Below are 22,671 nucleotides of genomic sequence, written 5' to 3' on the forward strand. Positions count from 1 at the left end.
ACAAATAAGAGCACAATAATACTGTAAAATGAAGCATTTTGTTGTAATTTTATATTTATTTCTATTGAGATTCAACAAAACATCAATGCAAAAGTCACAAAAGTAGCTTGAGCACAGAATATTTTTTAAACTGAAGGTTTATGGGATACAAAACATACTCTGGGTTGATGTATACCAAATAAATAATATACATTTCTTATACATTTATAATAAATTGCGAGGCACAAGAGTATTAAATGTATGCAAAAAAAAAAGGCACCTTCTCAATCTACCAGAGCAGGATCACGTGTTGGTACGTTTTCACTTTTCTGCCCCTAAATGGCTTTTTACCTCAGCCAGGAGGATTTCTCCTTCAGACTGCAGAATCTCCAGCACCTGCAAGAGGACCACCGTATTCTCCCCTTTGCACGACTTGACCGCTTCGCACACTTTTCCCCGGTGCTTCCCTCTGGCCATCTCCAGCAGAGTGTCGGTGTCTCCCGCAAGCCTTATCGCTCGCTGGTCCTTCCAGCCTTGCGTCACTCTTTGAAAAGAGTGCGCCTCCAGGGCACGTGCCAGCGCGGGAGGCGCGCAGCCGCTCGGCCTTTTCTCTCGGTTGTAGCATACGATGAGATGTGCCAGCAAACAGGAGCCCGCCTCCAGGAGGTCGTGGTTCAACACCTTCGAGGAGTTCAGGCTAGCGTCGCCCACTTCCGCGCTGTGGATAAGCTCCGCCTTCCAATGTGGGTCGGCGACCATGTCCAACGGGGTGCGGCCTTTATCGTCCGTCTGCTGGAGGAGCTCAGAACCTGGAAGAGATGATTTTCTTCCTCATTATTGCTATTTGCGATTTCATATGCAGTCTTTTAAATGGACTAGTTTCTTCACTTATCTGGAAGACACATTTGTAAAAAGGCTAAAATGCATCCGATGAATTGAATCAGACGATTAATCGGGTGCATTTTGGGAATGTGCGACAAAACCGGAGTACCTGCACGCATGGAGAAAACAGACACAGCAATGCTGGAGCTGTGAATTCTAACCCAGAACCTCAGAACTGAGCGGCAGACATGCTAACCACTAGACCTCTTTGCTGGATTCTGGATTGCTCGACTCTAAAACGATTCCACCAGCTGATTAGTCCATTCTCATGGAGTCCCAGCTCGCGAGTCAAGTGCGGGCCGGGCGGGCCCTTTAGTTTGCGTTTGGATTGAAGCTTTTTAGCAGCAACCTGCTCTCGAGGCCACTTGACCGCTCAGCCTCGTCGCTCGAGAGCCAACGAGCGGCTCCGTGTGTGACACACAAACAGGTGAAGAGCTGTCAAAAGCCATTTTGGGAGTCGTTGGCGATGGACGCGGACGCATTTGCCGTGGGAAACGTACAAGGCTGCAAAAGTCACTTGCTTTGAAAGTGACACTTGAAAAACTGGACAGGGACTAATGGCGTGCGCGGTGGCTGCGGGCCGCCAAGGTCAGTGCTCATCGAGCTTTTAGGGATAGAAAAAATGCCAGCGTGCAAAATTGGAATTCATCTACATAAACCTTTTACATAAGTGGGCACATTTTTAAATGCACCGGTCAAACAACAGGGGTGGCTACAAGTGACATTTGTCCACTTGTTTTCAGTATGTTACCGCCAAAACAGTCCAATAGTACAGGGGTCCCCAACCCCCAGTCCGCGGACCGGCACCAGTCTGTGGGTCACTTGGTACCGGGCCGCCAAGCCGCACAGAAAAAACAATTTTTTTATCGACTATCAATTAATTCAGGTCAAGACGCTCGTCCCGGTGACGTGACAGATTTCCCCAGTGGTGCCCGCAAAGCTAGCAAAAATGGGTAAGAATCTCTTCTAAAAAAATGTAAAAAATGTGGCGATTCTCTCCCAATTACATCCGTCGGTGCAGCTGTGTCTCTTGACAGGTTAAAGAAGCTCGTCCCCCCAGTCGAGCCCGCAAAAATGAGCAAGAAACAGAGATGTTTGGAAAAAAGCCCAATGAGGAGACGGAAGAAGAAGAGGCTACGACTTCTAAGAAAAGGCAAGTTGCATTTAAAAGAACGTCCGACTTCAAATCTGGATTTATCGCCACAGGTGAGTGACGCGCCAAGCAAGCCCACTCTGCACAATATGTGGCGGCGGCGACAGGCTAGCTAACGAGGCAATGAAGCCTTCAAAAGCGCTTGGGCACATGGAGCCCAAGTCTCCGATTACGCCGGCTCCTTTCTGAGAAGCAAGCTCAGTGCTCCCACTAATTCAACGGAATGGTGAGTTTTATTTTCATGTCGTTTATACTTGTTTTTATGCCAGTCGTATCATTTTATTCCCTTGTATTTATATATTTATGATAAATGTATTATTTATTTATATAAATGTATTATTTATTTATATAAAGGCCGGTCCGTGAAAATATTTCTGAAGGGTGGGGACCACTGCAATAGTACATAAAATAGCCATGTAGGAACAACTTCTTTTTTATTTTTACTTCCATTTTTACATAGCTGGGTGTTTAAATATGGCAGATGTGAATGCTTGTCCAGGCCATGTAACCAATTTTGAATCAGAAATGGCTTCGTGTGTCACCTCACAAATTTTTGACAGTCTTGACTTTTTCGTGGGATTGTCCCCATAGTGTGAATCCAGCAACTAATCTCTCTCACTGCGGCCCATCATGAACGGCAAATCACTTGGCCGAAACGATGCTACAAATGTCTAACCGTATAAAGATGTCATTACTCACGCTAACTAGTGTCAAATGACTCCGATATTGACAGGCATCACACGCGCAGCAACACAATACTGATTACACACGCACAAAGTTCGGAGATGGCAGCTTCAGGTACTGTGGTGGGGGATAAATACAGCACCTGGGGGATTACACCGGTGCACAGGGTAATTGCACCATCCTGTGCGTGTGTGTGTGTGTGTGAGTCATCTACAGCTATGGCTGCGATATTTACATGCTGCGCCAAGGCCAAGCAGCCAGATGCAATCCACTCGTACACACATGGAGTGCAAAGCCCTTTGGCCTTTAGAGGGCAGGCGAAGACAAGGAATACAAAAGCAGGAGTGGAGGAGGGGGTAAAAGTGGCGTTCAAAAAAAAAGAGAGAGGCAAAGAAGATGCGGTGCCGCCTCTTTGTGTGTCTGCTGAGGAGACGTTGCATCCGCTGCTCTTCTCCCCTCACTGCCTGCAAACAGAGGCGGGATGAGTGAGTCAAGCTCAGCCAGGGGCATGACATCACTGTCCACTGGCAGATGCTAGTTAGCATTGACGATAGAGCGTGCTACATACAGCATGCGAGAAGGAACACCTCATCTCACTGCAGGACAAAATGCCATAGCTAGCTTTAACTACGCTTACATTTAACATGAACTAGCATCCTATTTATCAGAATACTCTTTGCTGATATATATTTCTATTTTGAAATATAAGCACCTAAATTCCACAGACACGAGGTCATGTGGCGTGGCTTTGGGCGATTGAATAACGAAGGGAGTGGGAGACTTAGCCTTGCCCTCAATCGTGGCATCCTTTCCCTGCCAGCTCGACGAGCCTGGAGGGACCCACCCCGCCCCGCCACAAACGCACACACACAGGCCAAGGCCTCCGAGCAGACAAGCTTACAAAAGGGTGAGATCACTCGGAAAAAAAGTCTTTGTTGGCGTGCCAGTGTCAGTGTTGCCCTCTCTGGCCCAAGCTAAACCTTGCCAGTTTGGCTCAGCCTGTCTGCTGGAAACAAGGACGGCAGAACGAACGATGCGCCGGTGAAAACAACAACTACAGTAATTCCAGGAGGCACCCGGAAGAAGAAGGAGAACATAGACAAGTCTCGTTTTTATCAGTGTGTGTCTCCATGGCAAATTGTTCAAAAGGAGTCTTTGTGAAACAAAACAACGGTTATGTTACGTGGGCCCCTCAAGCCAAAACTTAAAGAAAGATCAAAGATGGCCGTGCAAACAAGAAGGAGTTTAGCAAAAAAGCCCACTGGAGACGTTAGAGCCCGGAGTCGAGAGGAGCCGCCGCCGCCGCCTCCTCCTCAAAAGCCGCGAGACAAGAAGGCCATCAAGTGTGAGGGAAGCGTAGACAGTCGGGAGACCAGTTGAATGGAGAAGCCTGCAGCTCGTTTTCCAATTGAAGCTCTTCTCCTCATCGCTTCTTTTTCATGGCTTTTGCTTTTTAAGGCTGCTGCGTTCGTCCCTGCGAGGAGACCTGACCTACAACAGGCCAGACACGTCTGCTGCACAAGCGCACACACATCCACTTCATCTGTAGCTCTAATTTTACACATAGCAGGCGCTGCTTCTTCCTCTGACCTCTTTTAATTCTCTCAACCTCGGCGTTTCGCAGGAAGCGTGTGAAAACAAAGTAAGAGAGAGGCCTCTGTTTCCCCTCCGGGACCAAATAATCCCAGTCTCATTTATTTTTGGAGGACAGAATATGTACTTCTGTGGATGGGGGAAAGTCGCATCAAATTTTGTGTAATTGGTCAATAATGAAGATGCTGAGGTGAGTGTCATCCGAAATGAAAGTACAGTTCAATCTTTCAATTCAAACTCAATCGATCAGTCCTTGGTTTGCTTTTCCCCAAAAAGTCAATATTGGCTTACAAAATGAATGATTATTTCGCAATGTTGACTCTTGAAAGGCAGACTTCAAGATTTTCGTATGCTTAATTAGGGACTTTTTTTTTTTTAAACTGAAAGACATTTTAGGTGTATGTTAGTAAGTCTTTAAAACATGTAATGCTGCCTGACTTGATTTCCCATGTGAGGAATTGATATCTTTGAAAGAAAAAGTGTGGTGGAATCCAAAATCCAGGTTATAAAAGTGAACATCACCGATGCCAAATTCATTCCCTCGCTCCCCTTTTTGCCAGTGCTAGTTGAGTCGCGGTGTTCGAGCCATTGTCCGCTTTGGCTTAGCCACTTTCAATTTGGCTTAAGAAGGGCAGCGAGCCATTTACGATCAAATCGGCTTCACCGATAACTTCAGACGCAGCATTTCATCTGCCAACAAGCTCAGCTGTGTTTGTTGGCCACAACACTCGAAAGGCTTCTTTTACTTACAGCGGCCAACTGCCGCAGTAAATCATGAACAAAATGGCCAATTCCAAACCATTGGCAGTTGATCTCAACATGATATGATTCCATTCATTAGATGGGGGGGGGGGGGGGGGGGGGGGGGGATGCGATTTGATGAAATTCCTGTTCAGACCGCATGGGGCTTTGGGATATTTAAAGCTGCTGCAAGGAGCTTTTTGTGACCCACCTGCAGCCTCCAGAAGCATTTTGGCGATGTTCAAGTGTCCGTTGAGCAGGGCGTCCAGCAGAGGGCTGACCCCATCCACCGCGCATTTCATGTCAGGGGCGGGCCGGTGACGCAGCAAAGCCTCCACGCACGCCGCGCTGCCGTTGCAACATGCTTCGTGCAGAGGTGTCCAGCCCACGTGGTCTAAATGGCAGAGGGGAAAAAATAAAATGGCCGCCCCCCGAGATAGATAAAAACGGTTGAATTTTTACTCCTTAACTCATATGTATTATTAATCGTAACGCTGTGTTTAGACACATGTAAAGAAAATTGGCTTGACTTCCCCTTTAAAAATACGACTTCTATGATATCTGTTTGTTGCCATGGCGCCAACTCAAAAAAGGCTTTGAGAATGATGTGTGAAATGTGTTTCCAGGGGAACACACAGGTTGAAAAGCATTTTCCACAAATTTGAACCATTTGCTATAAATGCATTAATGGCCTTGAATTGTGAAGTAAGCACTAAAGCAAAACCTATCCCTTTGTTGCGATGGGCCTCTTTTGGGCAGATGTTGGAAAATGGAGCTTACTTCTTCCATAATTCCCCCCCCTACTGAGAGCCAAGTTCAATTTTACTGTTAAGTGTGATTACATCAAAATAGCAGAAACCTTTCAAAACAGCGCAACATTTCCATAAATGGGGATGAAAAGTAACTATGTTTGACTTACGCACACGAGAGAAAGTCATTACTAAATGTGGTAATAGAAGACAGCAGAATCTGTGAAGGCGACACACCCTTTACATTTCAGCAAAAGGTTAACCTCAGCGATGACACGTTTGTACGTTTAATTCCGAATATTTTTGCATCCCCTACTGTGTTAATACGTCTCGGTGTGGTGCCGAGACCGAGGTGTATGCCGGAAAGAAACTCTTACCTTTCACATTGACGTCGGTGCCAGGGCACGCCAGAATGTAAAGCACAGTTTCCACTTGGTTAGTCTTGCACGCTCTGTGGAGGCGGGTCTCGCCTTCCATCAAGACAAACGCACCCAAAAAGACAAAAATCCCAAATTATCACATGCCCATATGACAAATTAAATGTTCCTGACCCTAAAAAAATAAATAAAACAAAACAAAATAAATAAAAAAAACACGATGCCTTACCCACTGAAGTGAAAGCTGCCAATGAGGGTGCAAATTAAGAAGCGTGATTAGGGAAAAAAAGAGGATCGCTTCCAAGGCAGAAAAAAAGAAAATAATTTCAAACAGGGCTGGACAGACTCCCACTGTGCTTTTTTTTAACGAATTTCGAGCAACAACATTATTAACGGATCGGAATGCGTGCAAATAAATAAGTTATTTATATATATATACGTACCGTAATTTTCGGACTATAAGTCGCGGTTTTTTTTCATAGTTTGGGTGGGGGTGCGACTTATACTCAGGAGCGATTTATATACATATATATGGTTTTTTTCACTTTTTTGGGCATTTTATGGCTGGTGCGACTTATACTCCGGTGCGACTTATAGTCCGAAAATTACGGTATATATGTGTGTGTATATATACACATACATATATATACATATAGTATGTGCCCTCTTTGCATGTATGTATGGCTGAAGTTCAAAGGGAAGTTGGAGGCCAAGCATGAGTGGTTTTGTGCTTGGCAGTTTAATATAGCGCAGCAAAGACTCGAGTAAATGCTTTACTCGCGCTCCCCAGGACGCCACGCCTGTACAGGGGCTCCACTTCAGTGCGCACGGGGAAAAAGACAAGAAGGTTCCGGATGGGTGGGAGTTGGGGGGGGAAACAGGTGGAAAGTACATGCTTCTCAAAGAAAGACGCTTGGAAAAGTTGGATCACTTTATGCGGACGTACTGCTTGAACTCCGGACTGTATCTAAAACTCCAAACCCACAAAGCTTATATTTGCTCATTACGTAGAGCTGCAAAAAATATAGTATATTCTTGTCTATGATTTAAACAAATCAATTTCCAATGTACTACAACTATTGCTGTAGAAGTTCGAAACTCTGGAGAAGAAAGTTGGACTCGCTCTCCCTCACCCAACTCTGTTTGGTGGGGCTAGAAGTCCAATTTTTTTTCCTCTCCGTTTACAAGACTGTTTAAATCTTTAACGGCATTCCATTTTTTTTTTCTACATGGACAAATCCAAACGTTTGTCGCTTATCAGTTCTGACAATGATGTAGATTGTAAGACCTTTCCAAAGCCAGACGGGTTGGGGAACCCGGCCGGCCCAAACCTGCAGGCTTTTAATGAGTAAGCGAGCCAAGCAGCACTGCGAGTTCTATGGCGAGTCGTGCGCCATTACTGAGCTCTAAAACGCTGTGATTAAACACCCATTCCACTACACCGCATGTGTACACATTCCCGCAAATGCCAGGGCCAATCCACGCTCTGTTAAATCACTTTAATGGCTCCAATTTGGACACAACGCTTCTATTATTGGGGTAATTGCATACTCAGCATTTACAAGCACGGAAAGGATAAATTCGCCTGTCCTTTCTATAAATTCCCCGTTTCGCACTTTAATAGAAATGTTCAAAGGGTGTGTTGCTCTTTACATCCCACAGCCTGAAATACTGCACTGCTGTTTCACTTGGCCAGCAATCCTTAAACCATTTTTTTTTTTTTTTATTATCAAGTGTTATTGGCCAGGTACTGTATTTAAATGAGAAAACCGGGATGAGAAACTCTTCAACGAAGGATGGGGCGGTCCTGATGACTAGTTATGTCGGGAGACTCGGGAACTTTCTTCTCCATCAAGTTGAATGAATATTGATTTTTTTTTTTTTTTTTGCATGCCACTGAATACACTCATCAAACGATCCGGATTATCTGTGTCAAGCGTGCCGCAGCACAGCATGGAGTTTCTTGTGTGAGCGCACCTTGAATGTAATCACACGTCACTATGTACTTTTGCAAACTCAACTGATGGAGTAAAGCGTTTCATATGAAATAAAAACTGTTTTATCTGCTGCGCCAATTTCAACTCATGTTTTGCTTGCGGTACAACATTTTGCAGCTCAAATCTCTGTTGAGCATCCAGAAGCGGAGACCTTCCTGGCGCAAAAAAAAAAAAAGCCAAGCCAAGTACAAGCCAAGCAAGTTTATACATGTGGCTGTAAGCAGCTGTGAGAGAAAAGAGGCAAAAGGCGCAAAAAAAGGGGGGGGGGGGGGGGGATGAGAGGCCGAGAGGGGAGAATGCTGCGCCGATGGTTCATCAAAAATTAATGCCCGCCGCATTGGTATAGACATCACGTAGCGGAAAAACAACACACGGCAAAAGCCTCGGTGCTCCAGCCCCGCCCCCCCCACTGCTCTCCTTCACCTCCTCCCCTCCAGCATGGGGCCTTTCTGATCAGGTGAAGCAGGGGAGATATGAGCTCTGACACCTTGGAGAGTTCACGCCGAGTGCCACGGCTTTAATTGCAGGAAGTTCCACTGCCGCAGCCGCTGTATATCTGCGGCGCTGCCCTAATTGCTGCATTTAATGTCCCAATAAAGGAGATGTGAGGGGAAACGGTAAACGCTAATATGCAGTATTGTTTCCTGCGTGAAACATATTCCCGCCCTTGCCATTTATTTGCTCATCTATTAATGCAATCTTAACGTCTGAATGTCGTCGGCCCTTTTCAAACATGAGGCCCGGGGGCAAAATCCGGCCCGCGTCTATTTACGTGGCCAATAAAAAAAAAATCACGTGGCTAGTTTCCTGCAACACTTTTGATAACATTGCAATATTGTGAACAATCGATGAACTTGGTTAATTTGTTGGCTACATGTATTTAGGCCCTTTAAGGGAATCCATACAATGTGGCCAGCAACAACAACAAAAAGGATTAGAAGAAAAGTGAGTTTTAAAGTATTTTGTTGTTTTGTGATGCCACCCTAAAAGAGGCTAAATTGTACCGCGCACCCGTCCTTGAAATCGAGCAATGTCCATTTCCACGCGTTATGTGCTCTTCATTCAATGTAAAATGACGACACCACTGTCTCACTTTATTGATGACCCAGTCCATTAAAAGCTGGCTTCTTGCAAATGTGTAGCTACATTGGCAACTGTGTGCGTGTGCGTGCAAGAGCTCTACCTGCTGCATTAACTTTGTCGAGGCCTCTTGGGATGTAGTCTCCGCCCGATTCATTCTCCACTGGCCCAAGAGTTCTGGACAGGGCACAAAGGACACCGTCGAATGTTTTTTTTTAATGGAAATAGACGTGAACACAGCAGGAGTAATTCAATGAGAAATTCTCCACGATTCACATTAACGAGTCGAAAAGTTTCAATGGCTGGCCGTTTCACGTCATCGAGGAACATCCATCAATTGCCATTAGCAAATGAATTCCTCGTAGCGCTGTACAAAATCTTTCACACCTTTCCTGTTGGAGACACACATGCACACAAACGCACACAAAAACACGGGCATTTTTCTTTTCCAAAGCACTTTTCCTCCTACTTAACGCCTCAAACTCAGACACAGAGAATTCTAGCGGAGCGAGCGCATTAAGAGGAAGAACTCATGAAAGAAAGTGAAGCCTCTTCAAAGTCCTGGCGTGCTAATAGCTGTGGGCTGTCACTAGTCCTGCGAGCAGGTACGTGGGATCTGCCCGCATGGAGTCTGACAGGCGTGCGCGTGTGTATTGCGCCCCAGCCAAATGCTATCAGTATTACAGGGAGGCGGCTTGTTCGCTGGTAATTGGCTTGTTTCAGAAGGCGGGAAGGAGCTCCCAGCAGCCAGGAGGAAAGGAAACACACGCCCTGTCACGTTGCTCGTTATTAGCGGGGACAGGGCTGAGGAGACATCGGCGCTATAGCGGGCTCGGTGTGTGCGGGGCCGCTTATGTCTTTGAGAAAGAGTCCAACAGTGAGCGAGTGTCACCCGGACCAGTTGATGAGGAGGCTGACACGATGCGGCTTGCTGGTGTACTTTTTCCTTCGATTGGAAAGCGGCGTGCCTCCTCGATTGCGATAAGATGTGCATTGTTGCCGCTTGATTATATTCCGACTAAATCAAATGAAGTGAATTGTCCCAGTCTGCATTTCACTATTTCGATGCATTTTTGACGTGGGTCCGATTCACCGAGGTCAGACCCTTGAGCTCGTTTGAAGCATCTAACATGTCTCCTGAGTTTCATCCTCTGCTCTAAAGATAGTTTGAGAAGAAAATCAAATTGACGGCGTTTAGCGTCACAAGCTGCAATCACATTTGGCCTATTTATATTCTGACGTTTGCTAAATGCCTTTTGTGACAATCGCTTCAACAATAGAAAGAGGATATTTTACATAACAGGTTCCTAAAATACACCGAGTCATAGTCGCGAGTGAGATTGAGTCATGTGTCGAGATTTCGAGACAAAAGATGTGTTAATTGATTAGGAGAGTCTATGTTCTCGAAATTTGTATAGCCAAGCTTCAGCCATGAAATGGAGGAAACAAGATTTCCTTTTGGTTTCTGTTCTCCATTCATCACACACTTTGTCATTTTAATTTCCTTCTTTCTTTCAGGGTCAAATGATTGCGCGTGGCCCTGGGCACTTCTTTATCTCCAGCGCGCACATTGCCTTTGCTCGTTTGTGCGAACGAATCAAACGCAAGCTTTGGATTGGCAGCAGAGCGGCGGCGGCGGCAAGCGATGATGTAAAGCAAAGAGGAAGGGAGGGACGGAGGGAGGTAGAACGTGGCCAAAGCATGAACTGGTAGCCTTTACGTGAACCGGCTCCCCGATGACTCCTGCCCTTCTCCGGGCCAACTACCTGCTGGTGGAACAGCAGATGTCTGCTATGGGGTATAAAGACAAAGTGTGCGCGTAATTATATTCAAGATGGCCGAGAAAGATTCAGTATGCGAGGGAGGATTACTAGAGGTGGGGATGGGGCTGAAAGCTGAGTCGGCGGTCGTACCAGAGGACCCTTGGAGAATCTTTGTGTGTGTGTGTGTGTGTAACCTCTCTTTGTAGCGCTCCTGTCAGCAAGCATGCGCAGATAAGATCAGACCCGGGCATGACCCATCACATAGCAACCCCTCACGCTCTGCCTGACCTCCATTTGCTTCTCTCGCTCTGCCCTTCCATGCATCCCTGCTCTTCCCCCCCCCCTGCAAACGCACAACTCTCTCCAGGTGTTCTTTTGTTCCATCACACTCTCGTTGCCGCCCGCTCTTTTTCATTTTCCCGTATTTACCGTGAGCCCGCTGAAAGGCAAACCGCCGACGGGGGCAAATATTGAAAGTTGCTTTGTTAGTTTTGCATCCCACGGTGTTATGATTTGATGTCATCTTTTTTTTTTTTTGTTAAATCAGCTGGTTGACTTGTGCCCAACGGCCGTTATCTTTATTTTTTCCCCCCAATCAGAGTGTAAGTGATGCGGACAGGTAGCCTACCTGCTGTTGGTGTTCGGGCTCGTGCAGCTGTTGGTGGTGTGTGGTGTCCAGCTGTGACTCTGGGATAAACGTTCCAACGCAGGCAGGTAGGACAGCACCTGTCAAACGACATACAGGTCGTGTATATATATTTATATATCAAATAGTGTCTGGTCTATATTTCCTGTCAAAAGACTCCCAACAAATTGAATGTGAAGTGTCAAAGAAAAAACATCCAAACAAGCACATACCAATTTCTTGAGAGACAAAGCTTCACTGCCCACTGTGATTTCAGTATTGCGGCAGATATTCCTGAATATTGCGTCCACCGACGCTAGCTTAAACCTGGTTGAGGAAATACCGGCCACCATCTCAGTGAGGACGACTGTCGACAGACCTGCACGATAAAAAAAACACATCAGATTCCCATGCCCACACAATTACGCAACAGTATGTGTATTTATTTTGATGCATTCAAAAAAATTAACTTTTAACCCAATTTTACTGTCATAAGAAATATATGCAATAGCTTTTGCTATCATGTCTGTCTTCCCTCCTTACATTGGCTCTTGATGGCAAAGTGCTCTGCAAGGTCTTGTAGTCCACGTTCCACAAGCGCCGGGTTCAGTTTGAAATGCTTTGTGCACCAAAACTCCACCAACACTGACAGGAGGTTCAGCAGGACGGACAGTAGATTTGATTTGTGCTTCTCGTCGCGGTCCGCGTTGTCCTTCGGGGGAAATGAACCGCACCTCAGGTTGGCAAACGAGCAGTAAATGCTCACGGCCAATCTGACCCGCATTCTAAAATGTTTACCCCAGAGGCAGCCTGAACCGTGAGCTGGACCAGTTTTTTTACAGCATGTGACAATAGACGCGAGCGTTCCCACACGGTCCAGAAGGTTTGGTACATCAAAGAACCGGATGAACCGGAGACCTGGCAGACTCGCGGTTCTCGAAGCTGCCTAAAACCAAAAAGACAAGTGTGAGTGAACTTTGATTCTATTTTTTCCAGACAAAACAAGATCTAAATTGGAAGGACTTTGAATGCATTTAAGTAAGACAAGACGCCTTGTAGACAGATTTGATGTAGTAGACGACGGGTTCTGTACCCCGTGGTGATGGAGTAGACTTCCCCTTGAAATAGCTTTAGAAAAAATGCCAGGATGTCTCTGTAGAAGTGTAAGAGAGTTGGCAGTCCAGGACGAGGGAGCTGGTGACAAGTGGCCTCACTTGACAGGCAGTAACTAGAGGGACGGACACAAATGGGAAACAACAAAGTCGGATCTGGTGCACTTGTACAAGATCCGTTTTCTGCACCACCACCACCCGGGTTAGAATCTGTTTTCAGTCAAAACAACGTTATTAAAGGATGGCATTCGCGTGATGGGGAAGAGATGAGGAGACGGAATTGTCAAAAAGCAAGTGTACCTGATGGCTGACTCTAGAAAAGCCCACTGGCCCATCTTGCAGCGAGGGCACTGCAACACCTGGCTGTAAAAATTCACGTTGGCGGGAGCCAGCCAAGGAGGGTTGCTAACTAGCAACCCATGCATTATTTGTTGGAAGCTGCTCAGGAAGACAGTTGTGGCCATACCCTGTGACAGAAAGTACTGCCGTGACTTCAGCAAAATTGCAATAATGATAAATCACTATTGTGAACCAACTCCAGAACTTGGAGTTCTGGAACAGGCCGGGGAGTGTTTTCTACCCTGAGGCTACTGCAGCAGCTTGGAATGTACACTGGTTGTCCTGTTCCTACCCGCTGTGCGTAGTCCATCAGAGACACCAGGTACGATGCCGGCGGCAGAATCCCCGGGCACGTTTCACTTCGGATGTCCGCCATGGCTTCGATGAAGAGGCCGGAATCGATCATGGCGCCGATGTAGCTCAAGTCTGTTTCGTCTCCCTGAAAGAACATTAAGAACAGTGATACCAGGAAGAGTCAAATGTAAAAGAACAGGGAAAATGGTTGAGGGCAGAAGGGTAATGGAAATTGGATGCGATGGGCCATCTTAAGTTCCTGGGGTTCATCCCGAACTGTCAGTTCTTTTCAAACAGCATATGCACTGAGGGTAGAGAATGGAAATACACAAGTACTAATAATAGCAATGTGATAGCTATCGGCTTGGGATGGCTACAGACGGGACAGTCATGTTAATAGGTATGCCAATCAAAAGGCCCAGATCAGCTGACGGGTGACCCGAGGACAAGGCGCCCTTGCTCTCCGTGGCACTTGAGATGTATGACATGAAGGAAATAGAATGACCTGATCTTCTTAATGAAATACGTGGTTATTTTAGAACCCGTACAGCATCATGGAGATTCCAAAGACAGCTGGTGCAAATGTGTACCTCGGACAGAGGACGATGGGGGTCGTGGTAATCAAGGAAATCGAGGAAGAGCAGTCGTGGATGGCCCTGAAGAATAGATTGTAAGATAAGGCATGCTGAAGGGCCATTTATAATAAAAGTGCGCTTCGCTTCTCTTTAGCAGCCACACCTCGTGTTTGATGGTATGGTCCCTGAGGTCAGCTTCAAGTTGAGAAAAGTCCACTTCCGCAGTACTGGCTTCCATTGCGTCATTATCATCTGTTATGTTAAACTTCATGTCAACTAAGTTGCTCTGTCAAACGGAAAAAAACATTTTCAAATAATCACACATATGAATATGGGTAAATCCACTTCAAAATGTGTAGTACAATGAATGACTTAATAAAATAGCTCAGTTCCAAACAATCTTACTTTATCCCACATCTTTGGATTAGAATCAATAATTCAGAAAGTACAACAATAATATAATGATGGATTAAAAAAACTCTTGGCTTTGGCTATTCGGATTGCCACGATTTGCCTTCAAATCTGAATATACCCGCAGTGTCTCAGGACTGGCAGCACGGGATGAGGGCAGTGACGCAAAGTCAAACTCCATCTTTGTCTAATCAACTATTTGCGCTCACTTTATTCACAGCAGAAGTGGTCTGCTATGCTAGCACACACAAATGTGGCAAAACTTAAAAGAAAAAAACCCGCTGCTTTATGATACGTGCTTTCAGAGCGGGATGCTTATCCACAAAAAGACATGAAAGTGCGAGAGTCCATCCTTGCATTGTGTTCAGGGCAGGGGGGGCTTTTATGGAGCTCACGTGACTTACCCCAAAGAGGTACTGGATGATGTGGTTTACAGGGAGGCAAGGTGCATTGTGGGAATTGGCGTCCTGCGTGACGGGCTTGGCTATGACGTGAGTGATGGAGGCGTGAGCAGGAGGAGGATAGCTGTAGACTGTGGCGGTACCAGCTTCCAGGAGCCTTGTGAATGGATTCAAAATGGAACTTTCATTCATGATTTTAATGAAATAGTATTTTGCATGTCGTCCAACCAACCGTTTGAACATGACTGAACGGGAAGAATCTTGGACCATGAGAAGAACCCTCCAACCTTGGAAGGCCCCTGTTATTGCTCCACTGGTCACCTTCTCCCTCCATTGTCTAATAGGATGGAAGGCCGCAGATAAGGTATCTACGGAAATGCCCACCCCATAGGGCCCCTCCGGGAGCCAGGAACCATTCTGAACACTGTCCAGAACGTACTTCGGAGTCACAGCCCACTTTCCTGGTACGAGAGAAGCAGAAACAATAGAGAATACAAATAAAAATAAAAAAATAATAATACAGTTCCGTCAATTGCCACACTTTACAATTCCCACCTGTGTTACTATGAGGGCTGGACAATTCATCAGAATGAATTAAATCAGTGAATAATCATATGTATCTAAAGTGAATTCAATATGAATCAAAATGATTGCCCAGCTCAAATGAATGTTTACAAAAGTATGTGTGCAGCATGTTTACACAGCTCCGAGGGGGAGAAGAGGCCTAGCAAGATAAGTTAGTTACATTAATCTTCAATTCTTGGATGGATGAAACAATTTGTTCTTATGCTCACCACAAGAATCAACATTGTTGTTTTCTGTGATCATCATGTAATGCATGACTTGCTTAGATCAATTTATTTACAATCATGTTGACCAACCTGCAGCACAAGAAGCCAAACATTTCTCGCTGGCCAAAACTTTTGGGATTATTAAATGGGTACAATCGCTCTGGTAAACCTGGGGAAAAAGTGTAGCATTAATGTCCAACTTGTTTGATAAAGATGTGGATCTGTTTATCGCTACTTACGGAACCACCAAGATATTTTCCACTCAGCTGCTTGATTCCCTGGAGCAAAACTCTCTTCTTGTCACAATTTTTGATCCCAGAAATTTGGAACACGGGAGGGCAGCTCTCCATTACCAATTAGGAAACTTCGATCTGATCTGGCAACATCAACATTGTCACTTTGCAAGCATCTTCCTCGGTAACTATTGTATAACAACAGTTTTTTGCAATACAAATTGCATACAGAACAAGTTAAATTTTTGGTATCTCTCATTTGACACTTAAAATTTGTCTCACACATGCATGATCGCAATAAAATAAACAATATTTAACTTGGCTGGATTAGTTTAAACAAATGAGCTCGCAGTCATTCACAACTGATAACTGGCAGTTCATTCCGACTGACATTGAAACAGTCATCTTACGTGTACCGTGCTCCTTTTTCGATGAAAGTTTATGAATGTAAACATACCGTTTTACCGTCGAAAAACAGAAGGAAGGTTTTTGATTACGCTCGAGTTTGCCTCTTCTTATGTTATTGGTGTGACCAAGTAGATCCACTGTGCATGGATTCGCAGGGATGTCGATCTAAAATTAATATCGCTTATCATCAATTTCTAAATGCATTGGAATTTTGTTTCCTCCAAAATATATAACATTATCTGGTTTTAAATGTGAACACTAGACATTTGATTCCACAGTTTAATATTCAAAATTTGTCGTAACGTGGAAGCCGTTTCTCCCCTTTTATTCAAAATGAGCGGTTCCATTCAGCGGAAGTTTTCAGATAAGTATTTCCGGGTTGTTGTCATGGACGCTCAAGATGTCTCAAATAACAAAAACGAATGGACGGAACCGAATACTCTGATAAACAAGGATCATGCATCTAGCGACTTATTTGTAATGTATATTTAGGGTACAATTTACGAAGCGATCGGGTTTTTGTTTCAATCAATGATTTGGAGTCGTTGTTGAAAACAGCAATGTCTGGGCGGATTTTTTCATAACACAATCGCGTAACGGTATCAGCCTTTCTTATTATTATGTCAATTCGACAATGTACTGCGATTTTCACAAATGCGTGGCATTAAAATAGTCTCCTTGCGTTGAAGATGACGTTTTTTGCTTGTCGCCGTGGGGCTGCATATTTCATCAGGAGGAGACCTTAAAATAGGTTTGAATTTGGAAGGTAAGAATTAACTTGAATATAAGTTGTTATTATTGACATAAGCGGTGATATCCAGCAGTTGTCAATGAATCCCATGTGTTGCTAACGATCACTCAATACACAGTCAATACTAATATATGTGCCAGACATATAACTTCAAATAATATCTGTCAGAAATAGACTGAAATACTATTTCACACTAATTGTTTTGTTAACAGTATGAATTGATCAGTTACAATTTATTCACGTGATATTGACATGAATTAACCCGAAATCGTCTATTGTCTTAATCTACTTTATTGAAATACAAGGGTGGGCAATTGGTGGCCTGTGGGCTTTTTTTTATGGCCGGGGTGCTGTATAAAGTTCCTGTCATCCTCATGTAGAGAGAAAAGTGTCAAATACTTAAGTGCCAGATTATGCATCTGGTGATGGAAAATCAATACAACAGCTTTTGTGGATACCTTGCCTGGGTGAAACAATGCCAGTGAACCCATAATCCCCTCTGAGCAAGCATAATAGGTTCAAATATTGTATACAGCACACCTGTTTAATTTACACTTTCCTTATAGCTCTTTTAGGGATAACAATTAAAACAATATTGACATTGGCTTGACATATTCTAATGGCTTTAAAGTGGCAACCTGGGGGATGTGCTGACTACAAGCTCATTGCTCCAAATGTGTTAGCCTATTTGTGCCGCAGAAAAGAGTGATGGCATTGTGTATGGCACATACTAGCGTACTCTAATCGCTGTTGAGTGTCAAGCAGGCTCCAGCAGTCCCAGTAGCAGCATTGGGAAGCACACTGGGGTGCCTTCAACATCTGCCTTTAAAGAGCTAATGACACCTAGGAAGACGGCCGCATGTTTTCAAGTGCTCTACTAATAAGACCGTGTGTTGTCTTCGCCAACAGGTCACTTCATTAGGTACCTTTTGTGCATAATGTAAGCAATAGCTGCTTGCAGATGTCGTCTCAGGCGCCGGCGTGATGATGACAGAGGGAGGCAAGAGAAGGCAAAACAATAAAGGACAAGCTTAACTGCTGGTGCTGTCAGTATGGGGGGGGGGGGATAATATTTGTCCACTTGGACAGGCCTCCCTTTGTGCAGGCTAAATGAATGTTGAGCTTCCTGTCCGCCCTGTCAGGGAGAGTGGCATCAAGTGTGTGCAGCAGTGAGGAAGCGACGAGCAGTACGGCGAGCTGTTTGCCGTTTGACAGAGATTATTAAAATCAGAGCACATGACGACGGACCGAGCGGCAGGCGGAGTGTGAGGAAGCCAAATTGACACAGACACTCTCCATTACCTTCCACTTGACTCTGCTTAATGACAATGTTGATGTGAGACCCAGTGATGCCACACAGGTGGGGGATTGGCTTTTAGCGGGAACGTTAAGCACCGCGGGGATGAGGAGGCTCTTGGCCCCTCAGCTCTGGCGCAGCCATAAGGAGACGGGCTGTTTATTTAAAGGTTCAACTGAAGAGCGTCTCATTATTTTGGGTGGTGGATTTTTTTTTTTCTTTGCGCTTAACTCGCTGTGATGTCAGGAGGTGTGATTGGTTAGAGGGAATGAATTCTACTCAGGGGTCATCACGGTGCAAATGATCTTGAGAGCGCAGAGGCCGCCGAGTGTCTTTGTCAGCGCTAACCTTGTATTTGTTTCAGTTGCCATTGATTTTGCAAGCCCTAATAAGACAGGTGTCTGCGGATGGGTCGGATGATTGCCGACCGCTCGAGCGAGTGTTTGCTGCTCGACAGGCGGCCACGACGATACCGCACTCCAGGGCTCGTCAATCTGCATAGTTGATTTAATCCTGACGATCCCTCGCGCCTGTCTGACTGCATTTTGTGCCTTGAGATGGAGCATGTCATGCGTTTGATGATTTATTGTCTCTCTCCATAGAACGGCATGGAGTGGCCAGAAGATTTTCCCGAAGACCAAGCCTTTGTTGAGCTGGTGGGCTCTTCGCTCTCCTGTGACCTCGACTTTGAGCAGCTCGTCAAAGACACAGAAGAGAAACTCAAGCTCAATGCCAACAGGTCGGTTAGAAAATGTTACGCTGTTGCCTTGAGATACGAGTATAAATCTTTTCATGACCATGCCTATGCTCAGAGTTCATATCTCAAATCACATTCCCGCTTTGAAACGAATGGGAATGCCATTAATCCGTTTCATTTTTTTTTTAAACAGTAACAAATGCAACTTGTGGAGTTGATCCTCACTTAAACTTAGTTGTTGCAAAATAAGATTTTGCCTGAACAGATGCATAACAGATTGGATCGTGGATTTCAGATGACATTAGACTTCAAACTATTTCTCTCCAAACAGTTCCAATTTTAGAGCTTCCGTTATACTACGTTTATTTTGATCAATGCTTAAATTAGTGTAAAACTCATCCTCGCTATGACGGTGTTATCTTCTCCTGTTTTACAAAAGGCCCGGATAATTTGCAGACAAGTAGGTGTCAGAAGATGTTCGAATGATTACAACGCTAAAGCATCATACGTGTTGGCCTTGTTAGATTTGTAAGCAAGTCGTAATATCTCCCCCGTATTGGTGTTCCAGAAGGCCGAAAACAAAAATAGTCTTTTGTGGTTCATGTTTATTATTATCTCACGCTCACAAGACAGCAAATATCTCTCTGGGAGCAAAATACTGGGCTGTTTAACATTGAAATGGTTCTAGCTGACACAATGACACCATTGTATTGAATTGTTCACAATAAGGGCACATAGAAACAGCTATTCATCACCGCAAATATGGAAAGCAGTTAGCGGTATGTATACATCCATACAGTACATTGTTTTTATTGCTATATTTGGAATTTTGTATGTACAGTCATAATGCAGACTGGAAACTTCTCAAACATACCATTCAATCCTACTTCAAAACCAGTTTGTGTTCTTAACTCATGCATTCAATGACCGAACTCGTATTAAGTCCAAAAAAAACAAAACTTTTAACAATTAAGCTCGAATTGAACGTTAGAGACTGGAAAGAAAGAAATCTCGGTCAACGATTGCACAAATGGATTGATCAAAAGCAAGCCACGGCGAGAAGAAAAAGAGAAATCTATATTCCCGCTCTTTTATCGTTTGAGGCGTTGTGCGCGTGAGGGCAGATGATGAAGGACAGGCTAAATGTAGCAAGAGAACAAAGGCTCAGTCTTGCACCGTTAATGTCCGCGACTCTCTCTGTCTCTCTTTTTCTCACCCGCCCTCCCTCTTCCTTTCCTTCCTCCTTCTAAATGGGAACATAATAATTGAAGATTCCACATCTTGAAACGAAAACCCTTGGGTAGGTAATTCAAGGCTTATTACTGAAGGCCGGGCCATTTTTCTGCTTTCTAAGCATTAAAGGGTTATTTTGTGTTCCTGCAGATGGGAGAGGGATAACCATTATGAGAACAAAGCGTCTAGATAATGGAGAATGGGCCTAAAAATAAGGCAATCCTCGGCTCGCTATGGGGGTTCACCGGTCAGCATCTCTGCTCGCTTCACGCTGGAGCCTTTCACGGAAAAACCTGGCACCGATTTTTTTTCTTCTTCTTCAACTAGGGTGGGCTTCACATCTACCGCCACCTAATTGACTTATCAGTACTTGGGTTGAATTACGGAAGCGTAGGAGAGGAAACGGATATCTGAAAGGAAGCGGAAACGGTGCGAGCTTGTCAACGTGAAGGCCTCCCACCTGATTGCTAGTGACCGTCTCGCTCCCACTTCTCAAATAACCCAAATCTGGCCCAGGAATGTTGCTCCCTAATTGAAGGAGATTAAGATAGGCTGACAACAGAGCTGCTCTCCTCAAATTGAAATGCTGTAATCCATTAGTTTTCATCAGATGGGACTCAGCGTGGCCTCGGGTGGCTCGTGGCTGCGCGTGACCCACCGGGGACAGAACCCCCCCTAATGAAGTCTCCGCGTCGACTCGGAGGATTCGGTGACCCCGTCTGGTCGCCTCCGATTACAAGAGCGTGTCGGCAAGTATCAGGTACTGGTGATAAGCGGTATTTTGCCAAGAATTTGGTTTCGCTGTGTGTTGATCTGCCTTACGGGTTCCTCTGGTGGCAGGTGAGGGCACTAAGTGGGCCCAGGCCGGGTCAGCTTTCAGTGTGTTCGTTCAACCTGGGTTGCTCCCATTCCCATGACAGAATGGGCTCCTTTGATGAAGGCCATATTTTTGGGCTTGATTTGAAAAGGCTCTTTCTCTTTCCCCTACTCCCACCTCTTGTAGGCAAGCAGTGGGGAGCGGAGCGCGACAGACAGCCCACTCCAACCCCCCCCCACAGCAGCCCACCCACACTAAATTAATTCCGACAAGGAACTTAAGATAACGTCAAAGCGCTGACTAATCGTGGGATTGGGTTTCTGTAAGTCAGGGAGCTGTGAAATGTGCCATCATATCTAATAAAAGACCTCCTGGCTGCCTTTCTATTGCAGTGATGTTGAAGGTTGGGGTGGGGGAAGGTGACAGGGGGAGGTGGAGGGGATGACTGTCTAGCTAGGCCGATGTGAAAAACAATTAGATGGCTCTTAAACAGCGCCGGTGCGACCGACGAGTTCGTCAAGGGGGCCAAAAGAATCAATTTTCCCTGTGCTCGTGGGCTCTTTTGTTACCTTGGGCTTCCACTTCTTTGCCATCACGTGTTATTGTCATCCTTACCGGAACAGTTGAATGGTTTTATTTGCTGCTGTTACTTTGTTGTTGTTGTTGTTTTTTTCCCCTTCTCCCTCCAACACATTTTACCTTCCTCTTTCTCACTCACATTCCCTTTTATGTGTCTTTGGCCAGTGTCTGAGCTGCCGCCAGGGGAAGTCGCGGGATGAGAGCTAATCCCGCCAAGTTGATTAGGCCGCGGCTAGCTTTCACGCCAGCGAGCCAAAGGTCACAACATTGTGGGGAGAGCGATGGAGCTTCCTGACACAAGCCATCCACGTTGACTAGATAACTTTCGGCACATGTCTGTTAGGAGGGCTAATCGAAAGGTGCAAGTGAAGAGAGGAAATGAGGAAAGTGCTAGTCAAGAAAAGAGTCAAACTTTTCCACGCTTATCACCCCAATTGCAAACTGTTGTACCCCTAAACATACAACACTGTACTTTTCCTCCTCGCTTAACAACAGGCACATTGGCTTTTAGATATTTCCTTTGACTTTCATTGGTCTATAGTTTGCGCAATGACAAGACTTTATTCATAGCGTATAAGTCTGTGACTCATTTCATCATCTAACTTCTCCCCGAATCCCCGACTACCAAGCTCGACGTCCGGCAGTTAAACGTGACCTCTGTTCTGTTGTAAAACTCCGATCGGAATTGTGCTTCATTTATGCGTTGCGCTTTTAATGAACTTGAGCGAGCGAGTGAAAAGTACGCTACAGATGGAGGCCCATTTCAAACCTGCTGTCTGTCTCAAGCGCTGGTGTGGAGCCCAGAACCCGGATGATCAACAGACATCATCTTCTTTTCTTTGAGGCATCTGACAACGACATATTCACTTGATTCGCTAACATGGGAATTTATTATTTTAATTAAAAAAAATCATTCGTTTTTTTCAATATTAGTTGAAATAAAAAAAAATAATAAAACCTAAACCTGGGCGTTTGAACATGCAGCAGCATTTGTTTGTGTTCCAATAAAAAAAATACACTTTCACAAAGTGAAACATGCTCGGCAATAAATAGGATAGTGATAAAAAAACAACAACAACATAACACCGAGTCCGCTCCAAACAGCTATTT

General features: G+C 45.0%; 2 protein-coding genes across 5 annotated transcripts in view; one reads left to right on the forward strand and one right to left on the reverse strand.

The window, feature by feature from the left end:
• Window positions 1–52: 52 nt before the first annotated feature.
• On the reverse strand, window positions 53–16,340 carry slf1 (SMC5-SMC6 complex localization factor 1). Of its 2 annotated transcripts, none has more exons than XM_037258382.1 (18): window positions 16,190–16,340; window positions 15,786–15,917; window positions 15,637–15,715; window positions 14,988–15,216; window positions 14,759–14,912; window positions 14,107–14,229; window positions 13,959–14,024; window positions 13,367–13,513; window positions 13,036–13,202; window positions 12,717–12,851; window positions 12,422–12,569; window positions 12,167–12,335; window positions 11,857–12,002; window positions 11,627–11,724; window positions 9,339–9,412; window positions 6,159–6,251; window positions 5,244–5,426; window positions 53–788 (listed from the first exon to the last, which is right to left on the reverse strand). In XM_037258382.1, the coding sequence occupies exons 2-18, from the start codon at window positions 15,894–15,896 to the stop codon at window positions 301–303; spliced, it is 2,610 nt and encodes an 869-aa protein (XP_037114277.1). In that variant the 5' UTR covers window positions 15,897–15,917; window positions 16,190–16,340; the 3' UTR covers window positions 53–300. The 2 variants fall into 2 exon arrangements, with proteins under 2 accessions (XP_037114277.1, XP_037114276.1); XM_037258381.1 differs by having other exon boundaries at window positions 15,786–15,922.
• Window positions 16,341–16,567: 227 nt separating this feature from the next.
• kiaa0825 (KIAA0825 ortholog) overlaps window positions 16,568–22,671 on the forward strand; it is a 76,229-nt gene continuing 70,125 nt past the window's right edge. For 2 of the 3 annotated variants that reach the window (XM_037257768.1, XM_037257770.1), the window contains exons 1-2: window positions 16,568–16,953; window positions 18,838–18,974. In XM_037257768.1, the coding sequence (XP_037113663.1) occupies window positions 18,844–18,974 (131 nt within the window). In that variant the 5' untranslated portion in view covers window positions 16,568–16,953; window positions 18,838–18,843. The remainder of the gene's footprint in view (window positions 16,954–18,837; window positions 18,975–22,671) is intronic. The other variant, XM_037257769.1, reaches the window with a different exon arrangement.

Source organism: Syngnathus acus, chromosome 9, assembly GCF_901709675.1.
Source record: "Syngnathus acus chromosome 9, fSynAcu1.2, whole genome shotgun sequence".
NCBI lineage: Eukaryota > Metazoa > Chordata > Actinopteri > Syngnathiformes > Syngnathidae > Syngnathus > Syngnathus acus.

Coding starts and splice junctions, on each gene's coding strand:
- slf1 (XM_037258382.1), bottom strand. CDS start 15,896: ATGGAGAGCTGCCCTCCCGTGTTCCAAATTTCTGGGATCAAAAATTGT. Junction 14,230..14,758: donor TCATCCAGTACCTCTTTGGG/GTAAGTCACGTG, acceptor TCCGTTTGACAG/AGCAACTTAGTTGACATGAA. Junction 13,203..13,366: donor TGATGGACTACGCACAGCGG/GTAGGAACAGGA, acceptor TTTCTGTCACAG/GGTATGGCCACAACTGTCTT.